General features: G+C 37.6%; 2 protein-coding genes across 3 annotated transcripts in view; one reads left to right on the top strand and one right to left on the bottom strand.

Moving 5' to 3' along the window:
- Positions 1-1910, bottom strand: part of cpeb3 (cytoplasmic polyadenylation element binding protein 3) — a 71627-nt gene extending 69717 nt beyond the window's left edge. Inside the window, exon 1 of one of the 2 annotated variants that reach the window (XM_049481688.1) lies at positions 1685-1910. In XM_049481688.1, the coding sequence (XP_049337645.1) occupies positions 1685-1724 (40 nt within the window). In that variant the 5' untranslated portion in view covers positions 1725-1910. Of the gene's footprint in view, positions 1-186; positions 308-1684 lie in introns of those variants that run through there. The other variant, XM_049481690.1, reaches the window with a different exon arrangement.
- A 27-nt stretch (positions 1911-1937) lies between these two features.
- marchf5 (membrane-associated ring finger (C3HC4) 5) overlaps positions 1938-26924 on the top strand; it is a 41726-nt gene continuing 16739 nt past the window's right edge. The window contains exons 1-2 of the mRNA XM_007258683.4: positions 1938-2322; positions 18520-18722. Of these exons, the coding sequence (XP_007258745.1) occupies positions 2279-2322; positions 18520-18722 (247 nt within the window). The 5' untranslated portion in view covers positions 1938-2278. The remainder of the gene's footprint in view (positions 2323-18519; positions 18723-26924) is intronic.

The following is a 26924-nucleotide window of genomic DNA, read 5'->3' on the forward strand; positions in this document are numbered from 1 at the left end:
ACACATACACATATGTGGGGGCTATGGCTATGGGAAGGGGTGAAACCATGCACCCCCTCACCCTCCCCATACACACACACACACACTAATCCTCCACTGCACCGATAGCATAGCGAAAGCACAACCCATATGCCACAACATGCACGTTTCTGCCAGCGTAGACTGCGTACATCAAACAGACATTACCTTATCGTTTCACCTTTGGGGGATTCTGTGAATAAAAGCTATTATTTTTCAGTTTGGTTCGTCTCGGTATTGATATGACAAATGAGCTCCCCTGCTATAACCGAGGTAAGAGTCAGCAGTTGCCTCAACAGCTGATTGACTGCGGCGCATGGATGATGCAGAAGAGGCTTCTGGGAAATGTAGTTTTTTTCCCTGTTTTAACTTCCAGCGTGAGTAGTTTTTAGTTGTTTAGATATTTTGATCACAGCTTAATGTTTAATGTGTAAAAAAAGGGAATACAATCAATATACAACTATTGTAAACATAAACGTATTTTATCAAGAAATATGACAATTTGTATAGGAACATTCATCCATATGCTATCTATGTTATAACCATTTAAATATAGCCACCACATTGTAGTGTGCCAACTCTGTTGCCTATTTCGCTAACTATGTTAATTTAAAAACTAAATAAAAAAAGTAAAACAATGCTATAAATATATTTAACTAAAAACTTCCCACAAAGTGAAATGTACTCACTGGTTAAAGCAATCTGGAATTGAAAGTAAACAATACTGCCTATTTAGCTACATGATGCAAAAGCTAAATTAAGAAGAGAAACAGTGGGCCAATGCACATCCAATCTATAGGCTATTATTTTATTGTTTTTTAACCCCACAGAGTAAAAAAAAAGTTGTCACTGGTGAAATTAATCTGAAATTTCTTAAAAGTAAACACTTATGCCTATTTACACAATGCAAAAGCTGCATTATTGAAATGAGTAGGCCAATCACCAACCAAGCATGGGGTTGATTGCACAATTTTAATAATCTCCCACTGAGATGTTTAACAAATTAAAAACAGTTCTGCCAACTAAATTATGTACAAATTGAATTAAAATAAAGTCAGAGGGCCAATAAACCAATCATAGGCTGCATTTATCATTTTTTCCTAATCTCACACAAAGTGAGTTCCCATTGGGGTGAAATCAATCTGAAACTAAAAGTAAACATTACTGCCTGTTTATATGATATAAACATCAAGCAATTATGGGTTTAATTTTTAATAATCTTTCACAGAGTTTTAAAAAGGTCCTCACTGGTGAAATTGAAAGTAAACATTATTAACCTGCCTATTTGCAAAATGCAAAAGCAGAATTAAACATAATAGGCTTTTTCTGTATGTATTTTTTAATTGTAATAATCTTTCACAGAGTGAAAAATAAATCCTCATTGTGTTAAAACCAATCTGGTACTGAAATTATCTAACTTAATTCAGATTAAAATGAAGAGTGACTCATCCTTATCCCTTTTTTTATTTCAAATATAATGTCCTTGCTATTTCATATGCTTACTAGCTAACACAACAGACACCCTCTCTTTAGAAATAGCTTAATCACTCACTTGCCACCTTTAAACATAGTAGTTAGCCTCCCTACTTCTTCAGTCCTTCTTTCTCTTTACAGAAGCTTTAGTGAAACGTGTTAAACGTGTCTTGGTTAGCTAACGTTAACTTACCGCAGTACGAGGTGTTTTGCAGCCATATGTGTATCTTCATAGCTGTGTCTTCCTTCTGTTTCCTAATGAGGCTCAGTGCCTCTGAGTCTGGGAGCGCCAGGCTGCCGGGGTTAGCTGGAATATAAATTTGATATTGTTTTGGCTATCCTTGCTGATATGAAGGAGAGGAGTGAGGACTGAGACTACATGACCCAGAATGCTCAGCGCCGCGCGCGTCGGTTTTTATTGTTATTGGTGACGCAGTGCGCGTCCCCGAGACAGACACCTCGCAGTCAAAGAGCAGTAAATGGAGTCAAACGGACACGGCACGAAACTATTAATAACGGGGAAAGTACTAGCTAGCTAGGTTAATAGTGATGTGGAGTTTTAGTCGGTGAGGCGTGTTTATAGTGTAGTAGGGGGTTTAGCTGTATGTAGGGAGCTGGGTTAGCTAGCTTTAGCTAACTAGCTGGGGTTGTTTCGGTATCGGCTCGGCTCGTCCTCGTTCAGGCCTTTCTAACCTCAGCTAACCGCTCTTCAGATGGTTCAGACTGTTTATTTAAATAACCGACAGCTCGTTTCTACGCTTGGAAACTTTTGAACACTTAAGAAGACATGGCGGACGAGAGTGCCGTTATTGTTCAGCAGATGTTGGACAGGTATGTGAATGAACGCGTTGGTGAGGGTGACTGACCTGCAGGAGAGACAGCTATCTAGCTAGCTAGCGTTAGCTGGCTGGCTGACACATTGGCTATGCTAGCTATCTAGCTTGCTAAGCTAATTAGTTAACCTACATAGCTTGTACGCATGTAGTTAACTATGTATCGTGTTCTGTGCTGTTGGACTGTTGTAAAAATAGCTGTATTGTTTAGCTAGCTAAGGTTAAATTAAGTAAGCTAGCTAAGCTAGGTTAGCTTGCTAGCTAGCTGCTTGCCAGCAGTGACAGAGAAACATGGAGAGGCGTGTTCTTAGCTCGCTAAATGATGTAACGCTAATCAAGCCATGTAGTTTAGCTAACCTAGGTGACCTAGGTTTAATGGTGAATACTGTTGTAATGAACATTTTAGGGCAATATTCTTTAACAAAATAAAAATAATGCTACGAGGGATCTCATATTGGAATTCTCGTTTTACACAGATTTCTTGGAAGAAAGCCTGATCACTCCCTTAAGTTTTGTATTTCTAATTATAAATCAGAGAAGTAAGTTACACTTAAATCCTACGTAATATCTACCGTGTAATTAAAATTGGGCTGTCTGCCCAAATTAAAATTGGGTAAAGGTAAAATATTTATTGTTAAATTTAATTTGTTTATTTAGCATATGAGATGTGTTGTCAGTATAACTGTTTTGTTTAGCTTGTAAAACCTTTTTGGTTGTATGTTTTAATTATCTTGGATGTCCGATTTTGTATAATAAAAAAAGGTAGCTGACCTAGTTAACTAGTGGTAGGTTAACTGCCTAGAAAGTCAGAAAGCAAAGGTATCATTATTTTAGTAAAAGTGGCCAAATTTATTTTCTGTAGACCCACACTAAAAAAATGTTCATAATATGATTCTTACTTAAACTAACTTGGACAATTTTTTAGGCATGATCTTTCCTGTCAGTCCACGTGCAGACACACCCACACCAGCTGTAGCTGTCTGTCTGTTGTCCTATTGTTGCTGGCATACTTACTTATCTCATCATTGTATACCAGGTATACCAGGCCAAAACCTTTGGCTTCCCACATAAAAACTGAAATTTTGCAGGAGAAGTGAAGCAGCTAACCTACAGTCAGGAAAACAAGTGTTTAAAATAGATCTTCATTAAGAAGCTTAACAGTAAACTTGGGTAGTGTGACACACCTAAGGACAGATCTAGGTTCAGTGTGTTCCATAGAAAGATCAAATCTTCTTCATGTCTTTTAAATTGGGCTGTTTTATTAATTTTGCTTTCTTCAAACCTCACTGGAGGATATTGCTTGATAATTGTTTTAGGGTTATCACTGTTGCTGTAAGATTTGACATGGATACATGTTTCTGTTCAATAATTTTTAATTTACCTGTTGACCACGTAATTCATATTAGAGCTAGTTTGGACCACAGTCTGGTACCAAGACTCATTGTTGATATCGTAAAGCATGGAAATGTCTTACAAATTTATAATAATGCTGCTTATTTAAAGATAAAGTAGCTTTTTTCACTTTGAGAGCATCAGCGCCATCATATATTTAAACAAAGATCAAACCTACCATCCAATATTTTCAAAGGACTTTTTTATCAAGTGATTTTTCGGGCACCTGCTATAACTTATGAAAGACTGGCTATTGCCCCTTTAATATTTTGAACAAGATAAATGTGCCATTGATCTGTGCTTGAAAAGGATTACAGGTTACACCTAGCAACAAAGTTTCATTATGACCTTGAAATGAAGCCTGACCAGGTTTGCCATGTCATATATGTAGCTGCTCTTATGAAGTTTGGAGAGTTTGGAGCAGGACACAAACTTTGTCTGTCTATCTAACATTATATTTCATATTTTACTTGGAGATTTAAATATTTATGTTCGACTGACTGTAATAAAGAGAATATTGTCTTCATTGCTGCTCTGGTCAGTTAGCACATTGCTAACTGAGCTATGTAACTCTGAAGCAGACAGGATACCGCTTGTAAGAACTGTGTAATGCTACGTGACCCAAGGCATATTTGTGTAATCTGGTTTTATTGCTCTACCACATTAGTCTATATGTTTCTTTCACTTTTAGTTCATTGTTTCTTTTACTTTAAGTATATTGATTCTTGCATATTGTTGTTTAATTTAAAGGTTTAATATATTTAATCTCAAGCAGCATAATTCAGTACAGTTAGCAAAGTCTACAGAGAGAAATACCACAGAGAGTATAGTTTGCATCATGTTGTATTTTAGATTGCCATTTCTCTTAAGCATATTGAGATATATGGTTTTTAATCATGTCCTCCAACCCTAGCTGTAAGCTTGAATTCTACCCTTCAGTAACCTTGAAGCTGCAAAAGCCTCTTTTCCATTCCAATTTATTTAATATTGGTTCGTCTAAATTTAGGCAAAACGCAGCAACAGAGCTATTGATTTGCTGTGGTTCTTTTTTGCCCTGTCGTGGTGCAGGGCAGCTCTCTGTGTCCTGACCTTGTCCATGTTTTTTCCACTGAGAGTCGTGTTTGCCAGAAGCTCTGTGCTCATGTCCCTGTGCTGTAAAACAAACCAGATAACTGGATTGAGGTCTGGTCAGCATGCACAAGCCGACATGTTTGTTGTTCCCCTGAAAAATAAGTGTGTCTTGTAACATTTAATTTGTGTTCTGCACACACACACGTGCAGCCAACAGGATTGGTCATTATCTTGATAAATTACACTACAATCTGCTTCACTGAGCTTATTGTAGAGATCATCAATACTTCTAGAATGCTGATCAGATGCATTTGTTATTACAAAGAGGGGGTAATTAGTACTGGTTAATTGGATTCAGTGCAGGTCAATGTGTAAAATGATTTTAAAAAATCGTTCAGAATGTTTATTATATATGAGATGTGTTATCTGTGTGAGAGTTTATGTCTACTGTCCACTGAACATTTTTACTGCTTACTGCTGAGTTTGGTATGCTTGATTTACACTGGCATATCAACACATTTACAACTGCTGATATCAGGGTGGTTCTGGTGCCTGCCCGGAATAATTGTGTGCAAGGCTGGGATTTCCTCTGGACAGGGTGTCAATCCATTGCAGGGTAACATAATTATTCATTTACCAACTCGCTTCTATGGGACAATTTAGCTTGGCCAGTTCATCATTGTTGGGAGGCAGCAGGAAACCCATGCAAACATACCAAACACAGGGAATGTGTTAAAACAAGGGAAAGGTAAAGCGGACACTCAGAGCGAGTATCGAACCCACAACTCCAGGTACCAACCTGTAGCCAACCCCAAAATGTCCTTATTCAGAGAAATTACTTGGTTATGAAGCTCTGGTAAAATGGATACATATGTCATATGTTTTTGTGAGATTGTCTGGTAAAAGCCCTTTCATTATAAGCAAACCTTTTTTTTTTGTTTGTTTTAAAAACACACTAGGATGTGATGCTACATTTTTTGAATCAGAGCCTGTTTGATGTTCTGCCCTGTTAGATGTGTTAAAATCAGGCTGCTTTGCTATTGCTGCAGACCAAACAAATCAGTCTGAAGCTGGCAACTGAAGTGAAAATATATATTACACATATATTGATCAATAGGCTGATTATAAAACTGCAGAAATAAAAAAATATGCAAAATAAAATATGTTCCAGAGCAGAGCTGAAAGTCTGGGGTATGATGTTTGTTACATGCCCGTATGACTAGCATTTTAAAAAAAATTGTATAGGTGCATTCTAGTCTGTTCTCCCACAAATAACTGTAAAAAAAATATTCTTCTTGATCATGTTTACTTGTGTGGAGGAGGGAATTAAAGAGAGCAGAAAAGAGAGCTGAATACAGATAGATAAACTGAAAGAATGGACAATTATAAGAGCTGTGGAGGTTCCACTTTGTAACATCATATGCCTTTCTGTTGGCTAGCTACTTTGTGATTATGTTCACTAGGGGTGGGCAATATGGCTCTAAAATAATATCACGATATTTCAAGGTATTTTTGCGATAATTGTATACTTGGCGATATAGGAAAACAGAAAAATAATTAATTAATTTCACGAATATAGTATAATAGTATAACAGCATAATCATAATGTGGCAAAATAAATAATATAGCATAAAATAATATAATGCAGTATTGCAGAATATTTAGTGCATGCATATAAACAGCAAACTAAAACAATTATACTATAAACATACTTAAGGCTTCACAGTACATAATAGACTTCTTTTAAGACAGAACAGCCCTATTATCACAATATGGATTTTTAATATCATGATATTTCTGTGTCACGATATATTGTATACGATATACTATTGCCCACCTCTAATGTTTGCAGCACTTGCTACTTCAAACTGCTGTTACTTTGAATATGATACTGCCATAAATTATTTAAAATGAAATTACAAAATCTTACTAAAGAATAAATAAATACATTTTTGAAAGTGTGTGGCAAAATAAGGTCAATAAGAAAGATTACCGTAGTTTATTGTAACCACCAGTTAATAGAGAGAGAATCCTACTTGCATCTCAGTCATTTCACTACCCTGGTATGCTTCACATAAGTGTTAATTTCCTTCATGCCATTTAAGGCCTGTCTCTCACCTTGGCTTTAAGAGTGTGAAATATGACTGGGGGACGTAAGGGTAAGGGACGTTGTGGCGTTTGACATATATATACATATATTTAAAGTACTGAATACATTTCTTATGCTTCATGGATTAAGAATAGATTCATATTTTTTACAGTATAAATGAGGCTTAAATAACATGGTAGCAGCTTTTTAAAAAAATGTTTGCTGCATTTTTTTAACTAAGAGAGAATTAGTATTATTGTCTAGACCAGCAGTGTCATGCTTCAGTTCAATCCTTGCTGTATTGGTAGAGCTGCCTTCCTCAACCTTTACACATGTGCAGGGACAGATAGCAGTGTATTGCTGTATGTCAAAGGCAGCTAGAGAGAGGGGTTACAGAGAGATGGGCTCTATCAGCCTCATGCACAAGGCGAAGAGGAGCTCTTATCAAGGCCGGCCTGCCACCCCCAGCTGCCTTCCTCTGCAATGCAGTCTTTCACTTTCAGAAAGGACAGAGCCAGGCTTAAATCCTGTCTGACCTTTAATGCCAGACTTCCTCAATGAGCCGCCTTTTTCAGAATGCTGGTAGCCCTTTATTTCAGTCTCATTTTTATGGCCTTAAAGTGATAGCCCCCTTTATTATCCAAATAAATATCCTATATCCTTACTATCCAAAATGAATGTCCTATATTCTTACTATCCAAATGAATATGTGACCCTTAGCAAAACTATGAATAAGTATACTTCAGAATAGGAGTGTGCCATATCATATCGTACTCGATAATATCGCCATTTTTTTTATGTCGTGAATGATGATATACCCTGAAATATTGTGCCATAACACTCACCCCTAATTATCAGGGTTCTACTTTTTTGCTGTTTTAAGCAAAAGAAAAATTCACACATTTCTCATTTTTATTAAATATCTACTAGAGACAGATTATATTTGTCCAGTATCATTTATCTTTCTTTAATCCTGGATATATGGAGATATTTGGAGTGCATTATTAGTATAATGACATTCTGGATCATTGACTTCTGTTACAAATCTGCTAAAATTCTTGTATTTTTTAATATCTCAGTTAGGGGTGTGCTGTATCATATCGTATACAATAATAAAATCTAAGTTTTGTTTTGTTGCAGTAGTGTATTTTTTTTCTCATATCGCCAAGAGAATCGTTATCGCGATAATACCATGAAATATCGTGATATTATTTTAGGGCCATATCGCCCACCCCTACTTCAGAACATGAACATTTGCACATTAGTTTGTCTCTGCTGTTGTCTTTATTTTTGCCTCCAAATATTTCACACAGCACATACACACATCTCCACATTTATCCAGATAACTTGCACAGACGTTTCTAATAGAAGACCCAGTAAATGGTGCAAAGAACATCTGTAACAGTTTTGACTTTTGATTTTCAACAAATTGAGAGATCTTGCTTTGTGAAATATCCCCTTTAGACTATTATGTAGTAGAATGACCATGTGCTCCTTTAAAAGGTCGCACTCTAGAGATCTGTGTTCCATTAATGAATGTTTTAAACATTTAGCTGCCTTACAAAGAAAATAAAATTGAACAAGTGAAAACAGGATGTGAGAAGTAGTTTATAGACCAAGACGAGTCATGTTCTTACCCACAAATATTGCCCATAAACTGCACAGTTCCTCAAGGTTATGTAAGCAAAAGCTTAATGAAAATGTCACAACAGTTTCACAGGTTTTGTGCAGGGATTATCTCAAGATCTCATAATAGTCCAATTTACATTCTTTCTGGCTTGGCTTTATGCATTTGCAGGTGAAATGTGATCTGTGTGTGTATTAAGGAATGGTATGATTATAACAGCTGTGTCCCCAAGGTAAAAGCCATGTGCACTGTGTATTCTGTGATGGCTACTTTTTGAAATAGAAACACTGCTTTTAAAAAGTGTTTCTACATTTGCTTGTTTATTACGTTTAATATTATTAAAAAAGTGATCAAGAGCAAATGATATTGAATTCAGTTATTCATTAGCTTGAAGGTCATTAGTAATAGCTGTGGATTGCAGGTAATTTCACACTTCTTATTGGTTGATTAGCTCAGAGCAGGCTGTGTTTGACCTCAGGGAGGACAGTGATGCACTGAAAGCAAGAAACTTGCAATGCATTGAGAAGGCTTGATTTTGGAGTGTGATCATCATTATCAGCTAATTTTTTTATTTATTATTATAATTTTTTTAAGAATTGTTGGCCATTTTGGCTGATATTTGAAAGTGGTGCATTCCTAATTGTGTTTAAAGACTGTAATATGTTTGCCATATCACTCTATTCTCTCAATACTTGATTATGTACACCACGGGCAGTGGCTTTTATACTGTTCATATCAATATCGAAATCATATTGCATTTACCAAAATTCATTGTGATAAATTTTGGCCATATTATCAAACTCTAAGATAAATAACTGCTGGTTTTTAAACATTTGAAAGGTGTATTTGTAGTTTCTCAAGTTACGTTCACAGGAAAATTTAGAAATGTCTTAAATGTCCGTCTGTTGAAATGTCTGTCTGTCTGTCTAAGGGTACTTTCTGTTCTGTTTACTGATTTTCTCAGTTTTAGCACTGTGGGAGGAGCACACTGTGGTCTAGAAGTGAAACTGGAATGGATATTGAGCTTAGCTCTTAATCTTAAAGGGTTATCTCCTCCACAGACCCCTCCATGGTGTAGCTTCTCTGTGCCTGTTTGGTAGAAACTTGGCTGCAGTCGGGTAAAGAGAAAAGTGAGCAGGATCATTTTTCTGACCTGCAGATAGTATCTAATAGACCCTTAGGGTCATATCCTGCAGGTACTGAAATGTTAATGGTAATGTAGAGGTCTGGGACCTTAATTTTGAATGCCAGAGTGAGACTGCTGCGCTCAGTATCAGTGTTGATTGTCATGAGCTTTACTGTCACAGTAGAAAGTAGTCATGTTATGCAGCGGGAACACCCCCTTACACCCAAACACACACGCAAGGTGCTAAGCGTATTTTAGGGGCATGATTCTCACTTCTCACCCGCACCCTACCCGGAACGGGTATGTGTAAATAGCCTGCGACCGCTCACAACACTTCTCACTGAGACACTAGGGGGTAATGATAGACTGGTTTGCAGATTTTACGATTCTGAGTAGAGGTGGCAAATTACTTTTATTTTCCAATACTAGTACACACCTTTTAGTGCAGCCTGATACCAAGCTGATTAAATTTTTAACAGTACTAAAAAAAAAAAAAAAAATGTTATACAAGATGTTTATATACTGGACTTGGACTGCTCAAACACATCAGTAGTTGAACGATTATGTTATTATGGGATGTTTATCATGAAAAGACTTAAGTTTCATACATGAGTCACTTTGCTTTACGTTTTGGGACCATATGATCAAGTAATATGGCAATATTGAGATAATTCAGACTAGATTTTAGATCCAGCCTTCTCTGGTTATCAGTTTGAACAAGATCATTAGTTATCTATATCAAACATTGCAAAGTGAAAATTGCTGTTTTACTCACAATATTTCCAATGTTTGTCACATTAAGATCTTATCACCGGAATATGTGACTTACAGAAAAAAAAGGATTAGGAAGGATTAAAGCGATTTGTCTACTATGTTGCTTTGAATACAAGGCCACAGGAGAGCTTTCATTTTCTCCTCTTGTTTCTTTATTATTATAATTCCATTGTAACAGATCAGGTTTTGTATGAGGGAGCGCTCTGATCTGAAGCTGAGAGAGGGACTCTCTTTGCTGCTGATCTGAGACCTGTCTTCTGTTGATGTGGGTAAAAGCTAGGACAGTGGGTCTACGCTGACATGTGTAAAAGTTAGGATTATTGATGTTAAGCTGATCATGGTTCATCTTTTTCAGACTGTAATTTGAGTGAGAATAGCCGCTTATCCCTGTCCCACTGTTGCACATCCCAAAAGGAGGCTTAGTAAGTTCCCACAGTCATTAAAGTCCCAATTTCTGCCCTAAGCATGGCTGCACTCACTTTAGACCTTTAATAAGATAAAGGAAGGAAAGAAATTCTTGTTTTTTATTCTTTATATCTCAGGGACAGTATTGACAGGAGTTTTGGGACACCTGCTCATTAGTTGGTTCTTTCAAAGTCAAGGGTATTAACAATAGTTTGTCCTGCATTTTTTTGGAGAAATGGTCTCTACTGTCCAAGGAAGGCCTTTTTACTTGGAATATTGCTGTGAGGATTTGATCAGGTTTTTGGGTTACCTCCACAACTCATGTCTAGAGTATTGGCTTAAGGATTGAGCACCATCTTTCAAGAGAACAGCGTTCCATTGCATAATGGCTTTATAGTATGCTTGCCCACACTTTGCATTTATGAGGCTGAATACAAATTCTGCTCCAGATTTCTTCATTTTCAATTCATTATGTTATCAAGAAACAAACAGTACTGTATAATCGCAGTCCCAAAAAAAAATCTTTTTAGATGCGATTATAATCTGGCAGTTTACATTGTGTACATTTCTAGATTGACTTTTATTAAAAGTCAAGCTCTTCTAGGGGTTTGGAGATTTAGAGCCATTTTATAGAGGATTTTAATTTACTGACTTAAAAGAAATTAAATGAACTAATTAAAACAAATATTTACCCATTTTACCCATAGTAGCATTTCCCTGCTCTATTAAAATATACTCAGTGTATACACAATTTCTGGCTTGTGTTCAGTTTATGCTTGACTGCATGACTTCAGCATTTGGTCACAGCTGTTAGTAAGCTGATCTTTTGCTAATGTGTGAATAATAAATCATGTACTGTAAAAATGTAGTAGGCTTATGGAAAAGAAGTAGGCTAATGAGGAAAGGCACATGAACAGTTTAACAGTTTATCATGCGTACAACAACATGTATGGCCACATAATTTAATTCTGAGCTATTTTTGCACGTTAAAAATGCCTGTTTGGCTAATAAATCATGGCTGTGGTTTTGATTTATTTAAGGGACAATACAATTTGATGAGCATCTTTCTGTTGGACAGTCTATTATAAAGGACACACTAAAATAAACTTGTGGGCTATGCTGTACAGTAAAGATTATATATTTGATATGTTACTATTGTGCCATAAAGACAATGATTTTGCAATGATTCAGTGATATGGTTCAAGATAAGAGTGATTTGCTACAATTTGTTGTCTTTGTTAGGATCTTAATAGGTGCATTATGTTTCTCTGAACCCTAATAACTGACACTGTTTTCTCTTCATATAGACCTGTATGTATTCCCCACTATCTGTGCATTATCTGCCGTAGGGCGCAGAGGCGACAGCAGGCCCAGGCTTGGGTTTCTCATGGAGGATTGCATTTCTGTGCTGTTGTATCGGAGGCTGTCATGAGGGAGGCAGGGTTACGGGAACAGGAGTAAGAGAAGCTCTGAGAACTTTGAGAAGGTTTTCTTTGTTCCTCACTCAACTCTGCTCCTGTGGAGACATCAGGCCACTTTCCTCTTTTCGGTATGGAGCTCATTTTCGGCCGATCTATTTCCATTTGAGCCTTTTGTTTGTCTCCACCCATGGGTCACTTTTGGAGAGCTGTCTGTCAATATTGTAGCTTCAAGCTTCTGCTGTCAAACATGATGAATTACATTGAGGAAGAGAGGGCGAATTATCGCATACAGAAGCAAGGGCACTAGATACATAAGCCACTGTATAAAGGCTTATTCGAAGATGAGTCATTTCTCTTCATAGAAAACCTTTAGCCCCATAAATAAGATCCTGAGGAATGAAGATCATTAAAATAGAAGCACTGAATGAAGTGGCTAATCTTATTTTGTCTCATGTGGTCACCTCATGGCCTTTTGCTCTGGTCGTACTGAAGGTTAATGGTTTCGTTGTGATAAGAGGAAGGAACAGCTCTCTTAAGTCATTTGAGCAGCTCTGCCTCACTCATGTTTTATTCAGGACCACAGGATGGAAAGAATCACCTGAGAGAGTGGCCGAGTGAGGTGGAGAGTAGAAACCGTCCTCCTGCTCCCCCACAGGAGCAGTGCAGGCTGGGGCGGACAGTGCTGACAGAGGACCAGAGATTTGCCCTGCATTATTTATAGTGAGCCAGAGCTTTTAATTATGAATGCAGTATTATGCGATTGGACTGAGCCATATCCGACTGCCCCCTAGCATCCCGTAGCAGGTTGATGAAACCGCAGGGCAGCGTGGGTGGAGACCGCAGTGAGAAATCTGAGGAATTACCATTAAAATAGAAGCAAAATGTGTGTGTGTGTGTTTTTTTTTTTTTTGACATTGTCTAAATTAACACCTGAAAGGCACAGGTTTGTAACATTGTTTACATTTAGTTTCCTGTTCCACACTTTTCAGTTTAGTGAGAGGCTTAAAGATTTTTTTACATCCTGTTGTTGTCATACTTGATATTGATTGGTTTTTTAAAATGTTGTCAATTCAGCGAGTTCCCTTTTCAGGTGTTGTGCCATGCCAGAATGTCGTTGTGTTTCATGCAGCAGAATAAGTATAACAAATTGACCTCTCATTTCTTATATTTTTGTTTGAAAGTTGGGGTTTTTCTACAGTAGGATTGTACAATAAATATTTTGTTTTCAATTGCGGTTCAGTTTTGGCAACACTCAACACTGGCTCTTTTTCTTCTTCTATTGTTTAATAGGTAATAGTCTTCATCAGCATCCTGTTAAAAAGTGCTGTCACACCGTAAATTAACTGGAAAAAGGTTTAGTTTGATCCACACCACTTCTGTTGATCTTCAAAAGAATCAGAAGATCCAGATCATACAAACTGAGTGTGAAAGCACACTAGGAATAGTTTACTCTCCGGCACTTTTACCTATTCCATAAGTGTTCCACTAGTGGGCCTGTATCTTATCCTGAAATGCTTAAAGGATTATTTTAAATATCAAAGTCTGTTAAGCAGGTGGTTTGCTGCTGCTGAAATTGTTCTGACATCTGTTGATCTTCATGCTAGTCATGTTCATTAATTTCTCAGTTTTGATGTTTAGTCACTCCTATTCCACTCCTGTCCTATTCAGACAGCTCTGGCTATGTTTAGTTATTCATTCATGCAGTAAAGAAAAATACATGCATACACACTTTAGGGACAAAGGACATCTAAAGAAGCTTTTTATAAAGTCTTCTTCTTAATCAGTAGCCATTAATATGGGATCTGTCCCCTTTAAAGCTCTGACAGCAGGTTTGGGTGTTCTGCACTTTTCTCTACTTCTCTTGTCAGCATCCGCTCTATAACTTTTACGTGGTCTGACACTTTGAGCTGCTGTGGTTCCTGAATGTTTCCACTTAATGCAAAGGTAACACTCACTGCTGATCATGAAAAGTCTAGAAGGGAAGAAATTTGATGAACTGACTTATTGCAGCAATAGCATCCTATTACAGTAGCACACTGGAGTTCAGTTCAGCCATTAGAACCACCCAATCTGATGCACGTCTAGGTGCTTTACTTTAAACAAATGAGGCAGTGGGACTGAAAAACACCCAAATTCAGTTATTAAGATTATGATTTGTCTAAAGAGTGTATGTCTCTAAATGTTTAGTCAAACATGACTAAACATTCACTATTGGTTCTTCTCCTACTCTGCTTTCAGTGGGGAGAGATTGTTTACAGAATGGAGATTAATCATTGTTTCAGTCAGCCAGTGAAATGCCAAATGCTCAAGGTTCAGTGTAATTAAAGAAATAGCAATGTAAATGTCACGCTGGTAGAATATAAATAAACAGCTCTGAAAAATCATCAGGCCTCCAGCACACAACAGGGGAATGATGGATTGAAATGGGGTCTTTTTCTGACCGCTCAGCATTATGGTCAGCTTTTTGTTTCTAGCAATTAGGAATAGAGATTTAATGCTACACAGTTAGAATATGTGCAGCCTAGATATAAAATGAGACAAATATGACTGCACACAATAAAGACTGTACATAATAAAGACTGTACACAATGGTCATAAATAAATTGCTAAACAAAAGTCACAGTTCATTTTTACAATATGGATTAAATGTCCCTGTGAAGCATTAGTTCATTACAGAGGTTAGTAATAAAACTCAAAAGGTTAGATTTCTTTTTAATTGATCTACTCTCTTTTTTGTCGCATTATGTTCATTCTTAAAATATTTTATTTATTTGTGACCTATTCAGTGGTAATCTTCAATATAAATAATTTGATACTGTTCAGTATAGGGCTGTGTAAGAACTCGATGATGCGATATGCATCATGATACAGGGGTTATGATTCAATATATAATACAATACATTTCTATACAGTAACCAAGAAAAAATGTAAATTCTTTATCTAAATTTTAAAAATTGTAAGAGTGGGATCTATCTGAGTTGGAGTCAGTTAGGGGGTTAGGGGTTTTGTTCTTCATTGTTAGTGTTTTAGTACTGAAAAAAAAGTATAATATATTATCATAAAAGTATATTGTGGTGTCATTTATCAAGATAATGCTAAATGACTAAGTGTAATTCTCCAAACTTTCCAAATTTGAAAGTCTGCCCTTCAAAGTCTATGAAGCATTATCAAGTGTTTATGTCCCTGTGTCTAAAAATGACTAGTTCAGTCGAGTGTGGCTGTTAGATTGTGTAGATTACTCAAGCTGTCTGGAAGTAGAAGTACAATATGCAGGTATAAGAGGATTTCTGACATTTGTGCTAAATTAAGAGATTTGTGTACACAGATTGCTGTGTTCAGCCTTATTTATTAGCGTAGGCTTATAAGAGAGACTGTGGAAAACTGCAGCTTAATGGAGACACTATAGCTGTAGCAGTCAAGTGCACACTGCCTAATTGAGAGGCGTGTTACAATGGCTTGTTAGGCATTTCACATGAAGAACTGAATGGAACCTGGTACTCTCTTTCTCTTTTAATTTCTATGCTTTGGTTTGTTGAGTTTGATGAGTCATGGGCTCAGATTCATGTTTGCTTAGTTATCTGTTCTGGTTTCTCCTGCCCTGCTCTTTTTTGTGTTGACTGTGGAGTTAGACTGCGTTCCATTTAAACTCGAATGTCAGAATTGGCAAGTTTCAAAAAGGAAATTTTAGTTTTTTTTGCTCAGAATGTCAGGAGATCCTCAACAACAGTGAGTTCAGAATCCAAGATGGCGCCACCACACATCAAGAGTAGAAAAAGCAGTAGTATTGTAGAATATACTGGTGCTTCTACCTATTTGTATTTTAAAGTTGTGCATCAGAACTTGAACTCTTTTACCTTGAGTGTAACAACATTTCCCAGCTTCAACATTTGACTTTCAAACTAATTGGGATGCAAAAAAAAAAAAGAAAAGAAAAAGAAATGTCAAGATATTCATTTACGACCATATAACCCACCCTATTTATAGTGTCTAATTTTGTGTACAATAAAACCGACCCTATTCCCATGGTCTTCTCAATCTTCCAATGCCCAGTGCCATCGATAACACCCACAACCTCTAGGAATATTGCAGTAGTGCATGGTGTGCAGATGCATAGTAAATAAGAGCCGAAAAAGCAAAAAAAAAACAAAAGAATGTTCTTCTGAGTTTCCCAGAGCAAAGCTTCATTAGGTTTGGTAGAGTTCCATCTGTGTGTCACCACAGGACGTTAGTCCGGCTAACTTATCCAAAGGGTGTCTGGATCTGGTTCTGTTTGGGGATTTCCTTTCTCAGAAACATCTGATTCAATTCAGCAGTTAATTGCTGGCTTTAGTTAGGTGTGTTCAAGCACAGAAATCACCAGACTACGCAATGCCCCAGCCTTTTATCAAAAATAAACATCCTAGTGTAACCCTGGTATCCTGTAATTTTTGGCGTGCTGTGCTTTGTCCGGTTTCACAGTGAACGTGGAATAGCTGCGCGTTTGTGCTTTTGGACAGGATTATTATTTCTATTCATTGGATTGATGTTCTGACCTCTATTCTTGGATCAGACAGACGGCAGGAAATTGCACTTATTGGACGGTTGGATGTGATCATAACCTAATCCATCTTGATGAGTTCAGAGAGCTTTTTTTTCCCATTTTCCTTTCCTTTTTGCCTTTCACCTCAGATGTTTTCTGTGTGACGCTGAGCTAATGATCTTGTCTAACATGTGCTTAGTCACTGACCCCAGAGTTGTGTTCTGTTTTTCAGTGCTGATTCTCTCTCTCTCTCTCTCTCTCTCTCTCTCTCTCTCTCTCTCTCTCTCTCTATGCTCTCTATACTTTCTATTACTCCCTCTGTTTTCTTGCAGCCTTTCTCCACCCCCTCACTCTGTTTCTTTAAAAGCAGGTAGATCTGTCAGTGACTGATTTTCATTACCCCGCCTCTCACGAGACCGAGCCCTGACTTCACCCCTTTTTCTGTTTTTGCAGAGCGACTGTGCTGCTTAAGCAGACCTTCACTCTTGGCTGTCTCTCTCTCTCTCTCTCTCTCTCTCCTCCCTCCACCTTTTTTCCAAACCGGCAGATATTACCTTACAGGCCCTTTCAGTGCCAGTGGGCACGGACAATGCAGCCGCAAGCTTTCATAGCCATCCATAGAAAATAATACAGTTATCAAGATTAGTCTGAGACCGACAGCGACACAGACGCACTCCTCCATTACAGAGGACTCCCAGTTATTTCAGATTATCTGAAAACAGGATGCAGACCCATCTCGAGCTGGAATCCAAATCAAAGTCTGAAAGTAATTGATAATTCTGCTTTGAACAGCTCTGCAAATGTGTCTGCTGGAGGCTGCTGCTGGGATTAGGCTCTCATCCTATCAGTTCTTCCAGGATATGGAGGTTTATATTTTGGAAAGTGTGTTGTCATCTTGGCTGTTCTCCAGTTGCACATTTCCGTTTTCTCTTTACCATCTCTGACTGCCATCTAAGTAGTAGTAAACCTTATTTAGATTATTATAAAAAAAGGGGAAAATATATGAAAAAAATGTGTCCTATGAATAGGTGCCATATAGATTAATATGTCTATGATTTCCCTACTCTTGCTGCAATGTATAGTTTAATTATTGAGCCACTCAAAAATTGAGACATAGAAGATAAGATATCTTGCATCTAGGACTGCATCTGATGTTTTTTGTAGCAATTAATCTACCAATATCTTTTGGTAGTTGATCTAAAAATAAAAAAACATAAATTTAACAGAAAATTCAACAGAAAGAGTGTGTTCATGCTTTACCTTTTTTACAGCTTTTTTTCAGGAGACTAGCCTTTATTTTTCTAAAAAAAAAAAAAAAAACTACAGCGGCATTTCTCAGAGCTCAGCTTTAGAAGTTGGAGTATGCTTGTCACGATCCCAGACACTTTCCATGACGCTGGGTCTGGACTCTGGGGTGGTCAGTCTATTGTTCTGAGAACACCAGCAGATTCTTTGTTTGATTAGCAAATGTTCCTTTGTATTTTGTCCTTCTAAGTAAGAGCTTCTGAACAGCTCCACATCTTTTCAACTCTAATGTGTTGAGTCATTCTTGAAGTAAAAGGATGGACACACACCCTATCCATTGTTGTTAGATAATTTTATTTACTATTTCCTCCCCTCCTTAATTCTCTCTCACTCTTGTACCTCCTGTGTCCCTTGTTCTTTATGCCTGTTTTGGTTGAAAATGAACTAAATAAAGGGTGGTTATTTGCAAATATTCGTACAAATCTGTGTAAAATCTCACTCTCTTTTCCTCTCTTCTGTCTTGCAGGAGTTGCTGGGTGTGTTTTGCTACAGATGAGGACGACCGTACAGCTGAGTGGGTTCGACCGTGCCGGTGCCGTGGCTCCACAAAGTGGGTGCACCAAGCCTGCCTTCAGAGATGGGTGGACGAGAAGCAGCGTGGCAACAGCACGGCTCGTGTGGCGTGTCCTCAGTGCAATGCAGAGTACCTCATCGTCTTTCCCAAGCTCGGTATGCTCAACAATGTTGCAGCACACAGAGAAAATCAAAAACACAAAGAGGCATTTTATCAGAGAGGGATTAAACCTAGTCTTGGACTACACAGCATTTTGAATAGAGATTTTCCACTGAAAGGAAAATCTGGCCTATGAGTAGGATTAATCCCTGTTTGGGAAACTGTCAAAAATTTTGGAATGATAGAATATAACTTGAGACCGTCAATTGGCTCTCTTAAAGCAAAGATCTGTGCTAGAGTTGCATTTTGTGGTTCATTCTTATACAAATTAGATTTTTTGTAAACTCTGATTCCTGTTCATACAAAAGAGAAGCAAAAGTCTAGCCTGGAAAGACGGCAAGTTACAGTGATATTAGATAAGAGGTTTATCGTTCCTAGATTGAGCCAAGTTGCCCAGTGCTTTTCAGGACAAAAGCGGCTAGGTTTCATTGTATAATTAGTTTTTAGCAGCAGCAGTCTGGTGGAAAGGGCAGAGGGAAAATAAGACAATTTTGTCGCAGGGGATTCATCATTTTTATTTTTAACAACCTCTTAGTTTGGCTCTCAGTTTGATGTCCCACCTGATTGGTGCAGCTGTTTTACAGCGTGGTGTGCCCATGACTGCACAGAGGCATGAAAACCCCCACAGACTACAGCGAGTGCCCCCTGCTGACCTAGACAACACTGCCTCTTCTGCAACAGTCCAGAATTGTCCCGAGGAGGTCCCTATCCACTAAACTCTTTCGACAGTTGCCCTCATGAATTACATTGCAAGGGCAGCTCTCAGAAATGCAGAGAGATGTTTTAGAGAACAGAAGCTCTTCCATGATCAGTACAGTATTTGTAAATTTGCTTAAAAAGATAGCAACCATATAAAGAATATTAGATGCTTAAAAGGCTACCATTATGCAAACATGAAGTGCTTAGTCATTAGGTTTAAATGTATTATCCTTTAAAGTTTAGAGTTTATAATCACAATTGAATGTTCAGAAACTAGAAATTTCCTACGATATGCAATCCTAATTCACTCAACCCGTGGTTTATGGCCTTACTTCCTGCAGAGAAGCTGCATCTTAAAGATCTTTAAGCTTAAAGGTTTGTGTGCTACTGGTCCTTTCTCTCTAGGAATGCATTGATTAGATGATGTTAAGAATAGTTTTTTTATTGACATATAGTACAGAAGAATATTAGCCAAATGAGCAAATACCCAAAATTGTGTGAAAGCAGTTTTAAGGAGTTTAAGTTTTAAGTCGATTGTATAAATAATAAGAAGGTTTTCATTGCTTGGGTGATAAACAGGTTGCTTTATGTGCTCACTTATGTGCCTACCCCGCTATATAGTCTACCTACCCATTTACCTACGCATTCATTCATCTATCCACCTACCTATTTATCAGTGTTTTAAACCCATCTGTCTCCCTACAACCAAGCAAATTGTGGTCAGGAAAGAGGTGTATTTAGTCATCACTTGTGTTGGTGAAGCCTTGCTGACACAACAAAGTCTTTATCAGACACAACAGGGTCTCTGCTACATGTCAGACATCCAATAAACCCGTCAGCACTTTCAAAATCCCACTGTGCGTATACAACCTCCGCCCCGTCAGTGTGCAGATTTTAAAGGAGGAACAGAGTGTTTAAAAAATTAAATGTGATATTCTCCATTATAGCTGATGTCTGCTGCATGGTTACCTGTAATTCCTGGTCAGAGTGATTCATAAATTCCAGGAGTTACTTGGTGTGCAGCTTGTCTCTGCTGGTGGCAGTAAACATGGCGCTGGAGTATTTATAGTGCACTTGGTGGGCTGCCAGTCATGATCTGCCATATCTGCTCCTGTACCTGACCGATGCACGGAGTGCCCATTCTGTCACTGCAGTTTTGCTCACTCACTCACTCTCTCTCAGTCATGACTGGCTTGCTGACTTGATTTTGACTGTATTGTGTTTGTTGCTGATGACGAAATATTTTTTTCAAGAATACACTACTGCAACCAAATGGAAATTCAATTTTATTATTGCGTACAATATGATATGACACACCCTTAACTTAACTAACCCCTAAAATAATTTTAAGATTTATAACAGAAGTTAATGATCCAGAATGTCATGATACTAATAATACACCCCAAATATCTTCATATATCCAGGATTAAAGTAAAATGAATGATACTGGACAGAAAGAATCTGTCTCTAGTAAATATATAATAGGAAATGGAAACAGTGTAATTTTTTTTCTTTTGCTAAAAACAGCAAGAAAGTAGTACCCTTATGTGATAATTAGGGGTGGGTGATATGGCACGATACTTCAGGGTATAATATTGTTCACGATATTTAAAAATGTTGGCAATGTTATTGCTTATGATACGATATGGCACACCCTTAATGAGAACTGTGTAACACTGTAGTACTTAAGCCATAACTGTGCAAAATACTATAAGATTACTCCACTATGTCAGTCCAAATGCTTCTTTCACTTTCAGTGACTGATCTGTATCTCAGCTTGTCCAAAAATGCATGTGTAATGTCTGTCCTTTGATGGTGGCTCATATCACAAATTCCACTTCCCAACTGTAGGGGGGGAGGGGCTTGGAGAAACAGTACCTTGCACATGCATGGCGTTATATTCTGAGGATATTAACAACTGATTTACCAAACAGACGTCATGCCTATAGCATTCAGTGATCTCACCAAGAGGTATACTATCCAAAAGAAGCCTCTGAGAGCATTTAATGCCCTATTGTGATGAGACCCAATGGCTAATCAGACCACAACTGTAATTATTTACATATTTGCCTGAGACATGACCACGTGCTGATTATTGCAGCAGTTTGGGGTGCCTATTTTTAACCTGGCAATGAGTGAACTTTTTCTGATACAGAATAATACAAACTACAATTGAGATAACATAATGATTATAAGCCATCAAAACCGCTCACATACTCTTAGGGTATTTTGTCCTAGTACATAAACCTTCCTGGTATATTATTCCTAGGAATTCTAGAAATAAACAGACAAATGTATTATTTTTCTTAATGGTCTAAATGCCCAATTCGGACAGAGTTAGTTTTACCTGGGAACGGAGGTCAAGTAATTATTACTAAACATTCTTATTGATGTTAGTCTACAGACCGTCAGTAAAAAATATATATGACCGATTCACACGAGATAAGAAATCTAGGCATAAATGACTGAGATGGGAATGCTACAAAGGAGCAGATATATATATGTTGGTGTGACCTTGATGGGACCCAGATATCTGTGCCATGCTAAACTAAATTAAACGGCTCCACTTGATCCTCTATACATCAGAAAAGCTATAAAAGCTGAATATTTACCCACATTTCTATTTACACAGGATTAATACAACCTGCGGTAAAATTTGCAGCTTATTTTACCAAATGACTGACAGAGCATATTTGGACAAGACTAACATCAATAAGAATGTTTAGTAATAATTACTTGACCTCCGTTCCCAGGTAAAACTAACTCTGTCCGAATTGGGCATTTAGACCATTAAGAAAAATAATACATTTGTCTGTTTATTTCTAGAATTCCTAGGAATAATATACCAGGAAGGTTTATGTACTAGGACAAAATACCCTAAGAGTATGTGAGCGGTTTTGATGGCTTATAATCATTATGTTATCTCAATTGTAGTTTGTATTATTCTGTATCAGAAAAAGTTCACTCATTGCCAGGTTAAAAAAAGGCACCCCAAACTGCTGTAAGTACAAATGACCTTCTCGGATAAAATTAATTCCATCTTAATGTGACTCAAGAGGCTTAAGAGGTTTCATTTGCTACTTACTGCTAATTTATCAAGCAGGTACACTTAATTTGTTTATTGTGCCCGAGAAATCAAGTTAAGTCAAGTCATTGTTACTGCCCTAGTTTGTATAGATCCATTCCTGGTTTTCTGGTGGGATCTGATCATGTCTTGCTTTCCCTTTTTAAATCACAGTCTTTACTAGCACGTTAATTTGGTATATCATTAGCATCTTTTACAAAGCTTTAGCGAAGAGCATGCATGTCCTTTCCCCTTATTTGTGCGAATCCATGCTGGGGATTTTATTCCGCAGTGAGGTTTCTGAATGTCATCTCTGATTTTAATAATCCCGGTATTAGATGGGTCTGCTGGTGAGTCACAGTGTGATTTTTATTCTCTGCCTTTTTTGTCCTGTTGTGATCCAGACAGTCTTTTTAGGTAAATCGATTATTCAGAATTGATAGGGCTGCATAGAGTTGTGCTAGCTAAGCAGCCTGCTTTTCCTGGCCTCATTTATCTTTCTCTCGTTCTTCTGCTATATTTGTAGTCAACGTATATGTCTTGTCTGTCTGTCTGTCTGTCTGTCTGATTCATTTTGGTTTATTTCTAGTTAATGCTGTTTGTCACTCCACCTCCTCGACTGTGGCCAGCTGTGAAATTGCACTGCATGTGTTCTTCATTCACCTTCAGAAAGAATAGAAGGAAAGGGGGAGAGAGGAGGGAGACAGAATGAGAGCGGGCCACCTTTGTCTCCTTTTTCTGGAGCTAAACTTTTCCAAGCTGTTACTTCTGGCCTGGTTGTCTGCCAACGAATATTTGATTTGGGACTTGATTTATTTGAAGAAAAAGACTTTCTGGAGCTGTACAAGCTGCCTGCTGCCAGAGGATGGACACAAAGGAAAAGACTGTCTCACCATTAACACAAAATGACAGAGAAGAAGCATGTGTCTCTTTGTAAATGATGGAGTTTGTTTCCTACAGCTTTGTTTTTGTAAGATTTGGTAGTTGTAAAGTTGGCACAGGGTGATGTTAATGCTAAAAAAAACTCTTCTCAATTAAGAATAAACCTTACGGCAAAAATGTTCAAATTTTCAGAATAATTGATTTGAGGTTGGCAAAAAGTTGGAATAGTCAGCAACATAGTAACGTTTTTTTTTTTTTTAAAAAAAAGACTGAATAGACATTGGCTAGATCGGCAGTTTGAGCCACAGTGTTTTCCACTGCCATCTGTGTCCCGGAGTCTAAAAGAGCCCCCATCACTCGACACAATGCTAGTTAGCATAGATGTCTAGTTAGATTGGCAGTTTTGTCTGTAACCTGCCTATGATGTAACCTGCCAATCAGATTATATTTGTGAGTTAAGGATTACAGCAGTTCTGTTTGAAGCTTGCATTGTGCCTGCTCTAATTGTGTTCAGACAGCAAGTAGTTACTGTACTATGCTCATGCAGCTACCATACTATGCATTTTTTAATTATCTAGAAATACTGAAATTATGTGCAGTATGTGCAGTGTATTCAAATGTATTGAGACACCATTGTCATCTCTTTAGATCACCCATCCCTCCTCTCTAAACTATATTCAGCCTTGTGCTCTCAATCACATTTTATTATTAGACTTCTAGCCCAAATTCCTGGAGTACCGTAGTTGTTTGTCTGACTTGTATTGTGTTGAGTGGAGACAGACTGCTGAATAATTACCCCATACAGAGAGAAAGATGCTGGAGGTTCAGCCCAGCAAACAGCTCCTCCTCCTGCTTACTCATGATACACTGGAGTACAGGCCCCTTAGTGTGTGTGGTTGTATGCATTTTGTTGTGTGTGTGTGTGTGTAGGGGTGTGTTTAGTTCACTCAGCATGCAGTAAGGGAATGCTCATCTAGTTCATTGCTGGGCTGAATGTGATGATTCACCTAAAATGCAGGTCTAAAAAGAACCTAGCCCTTGAGCAGCACCCGTGCAATCTGCAGACAGAGCTGGCCTTACCCCTGAGCATGCTCAGATAGAGTATAGGACACAGTCAGCAGTTATCACTGGAGCATTCATGGAATACCCAATGCATTTATATAGTGTATGCGTATAATATACTGAGAGAGCATGGTTACAATAGTACTTAAGCAACACCTGCAATTTTTATTTTTGTTTATTCATAAAATTGTTCCAAATTGATTCTTGAAGTCTGAACTGTATTACACTGCAGTAATCCTAGCCTGAGGTTAGGAGAACTCAATATCAGTGCTGCAATATAAAAGCTCATTTTGTTTTTTTGTTTTTTAAGTCTTGTGCTGACTTAAGTCACAAGATTAACAGTGTCTTTACGAGTGCTGTCAACGCATATTTTTTTGTCAACTGCAAATCATTTGAATCATTTTATGAAGTTTGCCCACAACTTCCTCCAGTAATGCACTCTTTTTACAAAGCCTATAAGGACATTTTAGCAGTTTTACTTTCTCTCTCTCTCTCTCTCTCTCTCTCTCTCTCTCTCTCTCTCAGTTGTGCTGCTGTTAAAATGTCGAGGTAGAACACAACTACAATGCACTAAAATATTTTCAAATTGTGTAACGTAAACTTACAGAAATAAACTAAATGCAAACAAAAATACATTAATGCATAAAATATAACTATACTTAGCACAAAAAACGATATCACATACTCAATATTTTTCTCTCTCTCTCTCTCTATATATATATATCTATCTCTCTCTGTCTCTCTCTCTCTCTCTCTCTCTCTCTCTCTCTCTCACACACCTTAATTCACTTCCACCCACCACACATGCATACAAACTGTTTCTGCTGTTTCTGTGCTTTCCTACCTGGCTAAATGCAACCTTTTATCGGTTAAGAGCATGTTTAAAAGTACAAATAGCTGTTTCAGCTGTGAGCTGCACTGTGGTAAAGTTCACTTCCTTCTTTAAAGTGCTGTGTCCAAGTTAATTATGTTCAATGCTTATCTGCCGAGTAAATGTTTTAGGGAGATCATTAATAGTACTATAATACTATTACCAAAAATTCTAAGAAGTACAAGCATTAAAAGTTTTGATTAATCACAATTATTCACCAAATAATTTTTAAAATTCATTATTTTATCCATTGGCACTATTGTTTTAGACAAATAAACTAAACCCAACAATTATGCCTGGTTTACACTACACAACATTTTGAGTCTTTAGGGGGTTGTGCTGTACACGTGAGATATTCAGTTATTGTGGCTTTCACACTGCATGATTGATAGGCGACACATCATTAATTATAATTAAATTTTTACTGTGAGAAACTGCAGACTTATCTGGCTGCTTTTTAGGCTTTTTCAAGAACACACCAGAACTAAACACACTCAAGAACTAGCTGTGCCATACCAGAGAATCTCTAAAGAGGAGAATACCCACTTGAAGTGAGGTACAACATTAATAGGTTCATATTCTAAGGTTAATTTGTGCAAAATCATAGTTTATAAATGTCTGATGATTTTTATAGTAAAATATGTACTAGTTTCACAAACCAGTCAGCGCTCAGTAGCAGTAATGCTATTTTCTTTACTGTAGAAAAAAATATATATATACAGGTATGCTTTCTTTGCTTTTTTATTTTTTAAGTAAAATACATTATTCTACTCAGAACATGCAGTTTAATCCTTTTTTAGTATAGCCAATTATCTGTGACTTTCAGCAGTTTACACTACACAAAAAACACACTGCTAAAATAATTTATTGTGAAGTACAACACACATTACAGGATGGCTTAACTCTTATTTATAAACATGAGACAAAGAGGCATAAGTTCGTACAATCTCTAAAAAGGCGGCTTGTCCAACATGCCACCATTTAATGCACACCCTTCAACAGACTAGTCAATGTCAAACGTTTAGGGAGACTTTTTTTATTATGCTCACTAAACTGCACTGTGAAACCAGCCAACAGAAAGTCCTTTTCCATGGCCTGCTGCCTTCTCTGACGCAAAGCTCTGGTAGGTACGTGCTCCCCATCATAGCTGTGGGCACACTGAATTCACACCCCTTCTTTTAATTATCTTAATTATGGAATCTGAGGCCAGCAGCAGAAATAAATGCCTCAGCATTTCCCCTTTTGCCAATAGCCATTAAGGATGACCTGCTCCCTCCACCGCTGCCATGCTGTAGTGCTTAGGCAGGGAGAAAGCGGAAGAGATTGCGACACAGTCATCAGAGAGTGTCGGACGGATGAATGTTCCAGCAAAGAATCAATGGGCTTGGCACAGGCAGGTGGAGCTTAAAGCATGGCCTGTAAAGTGCCTGCACAGAGAATGTGATGAGGGAAAAAGCTCAGGAGTACTTTGAAGATTAAATGTGTGTGGAGTGATTTTCCTCTGCCTGTGTACTAGGGGTGTAATATTTTGTGCATAATACTGTAGGGGGCCAAACTTTGTGTTGTAAAATAGCCATGAACTTCCATAAATTAAAACAGTTGTGCTGCTGTTAAAATGTT

Source organism: Astyanax mexicanus, chromosome 7, assembly GCF_023375975.1.
Source record: "Astyanax mexicanus isolate ESR-SI-001 chromosome 7, AstMex3_surface, whole genome shotgun sequence".
Classification (NCBI taxonomy): domain Eukaryota; kingdom Metazoa; phylum Chordata; class Actinopteri; order Characiformes; family Acestrorhamphidae; genus Astyanax; species Astyanax mexicanus.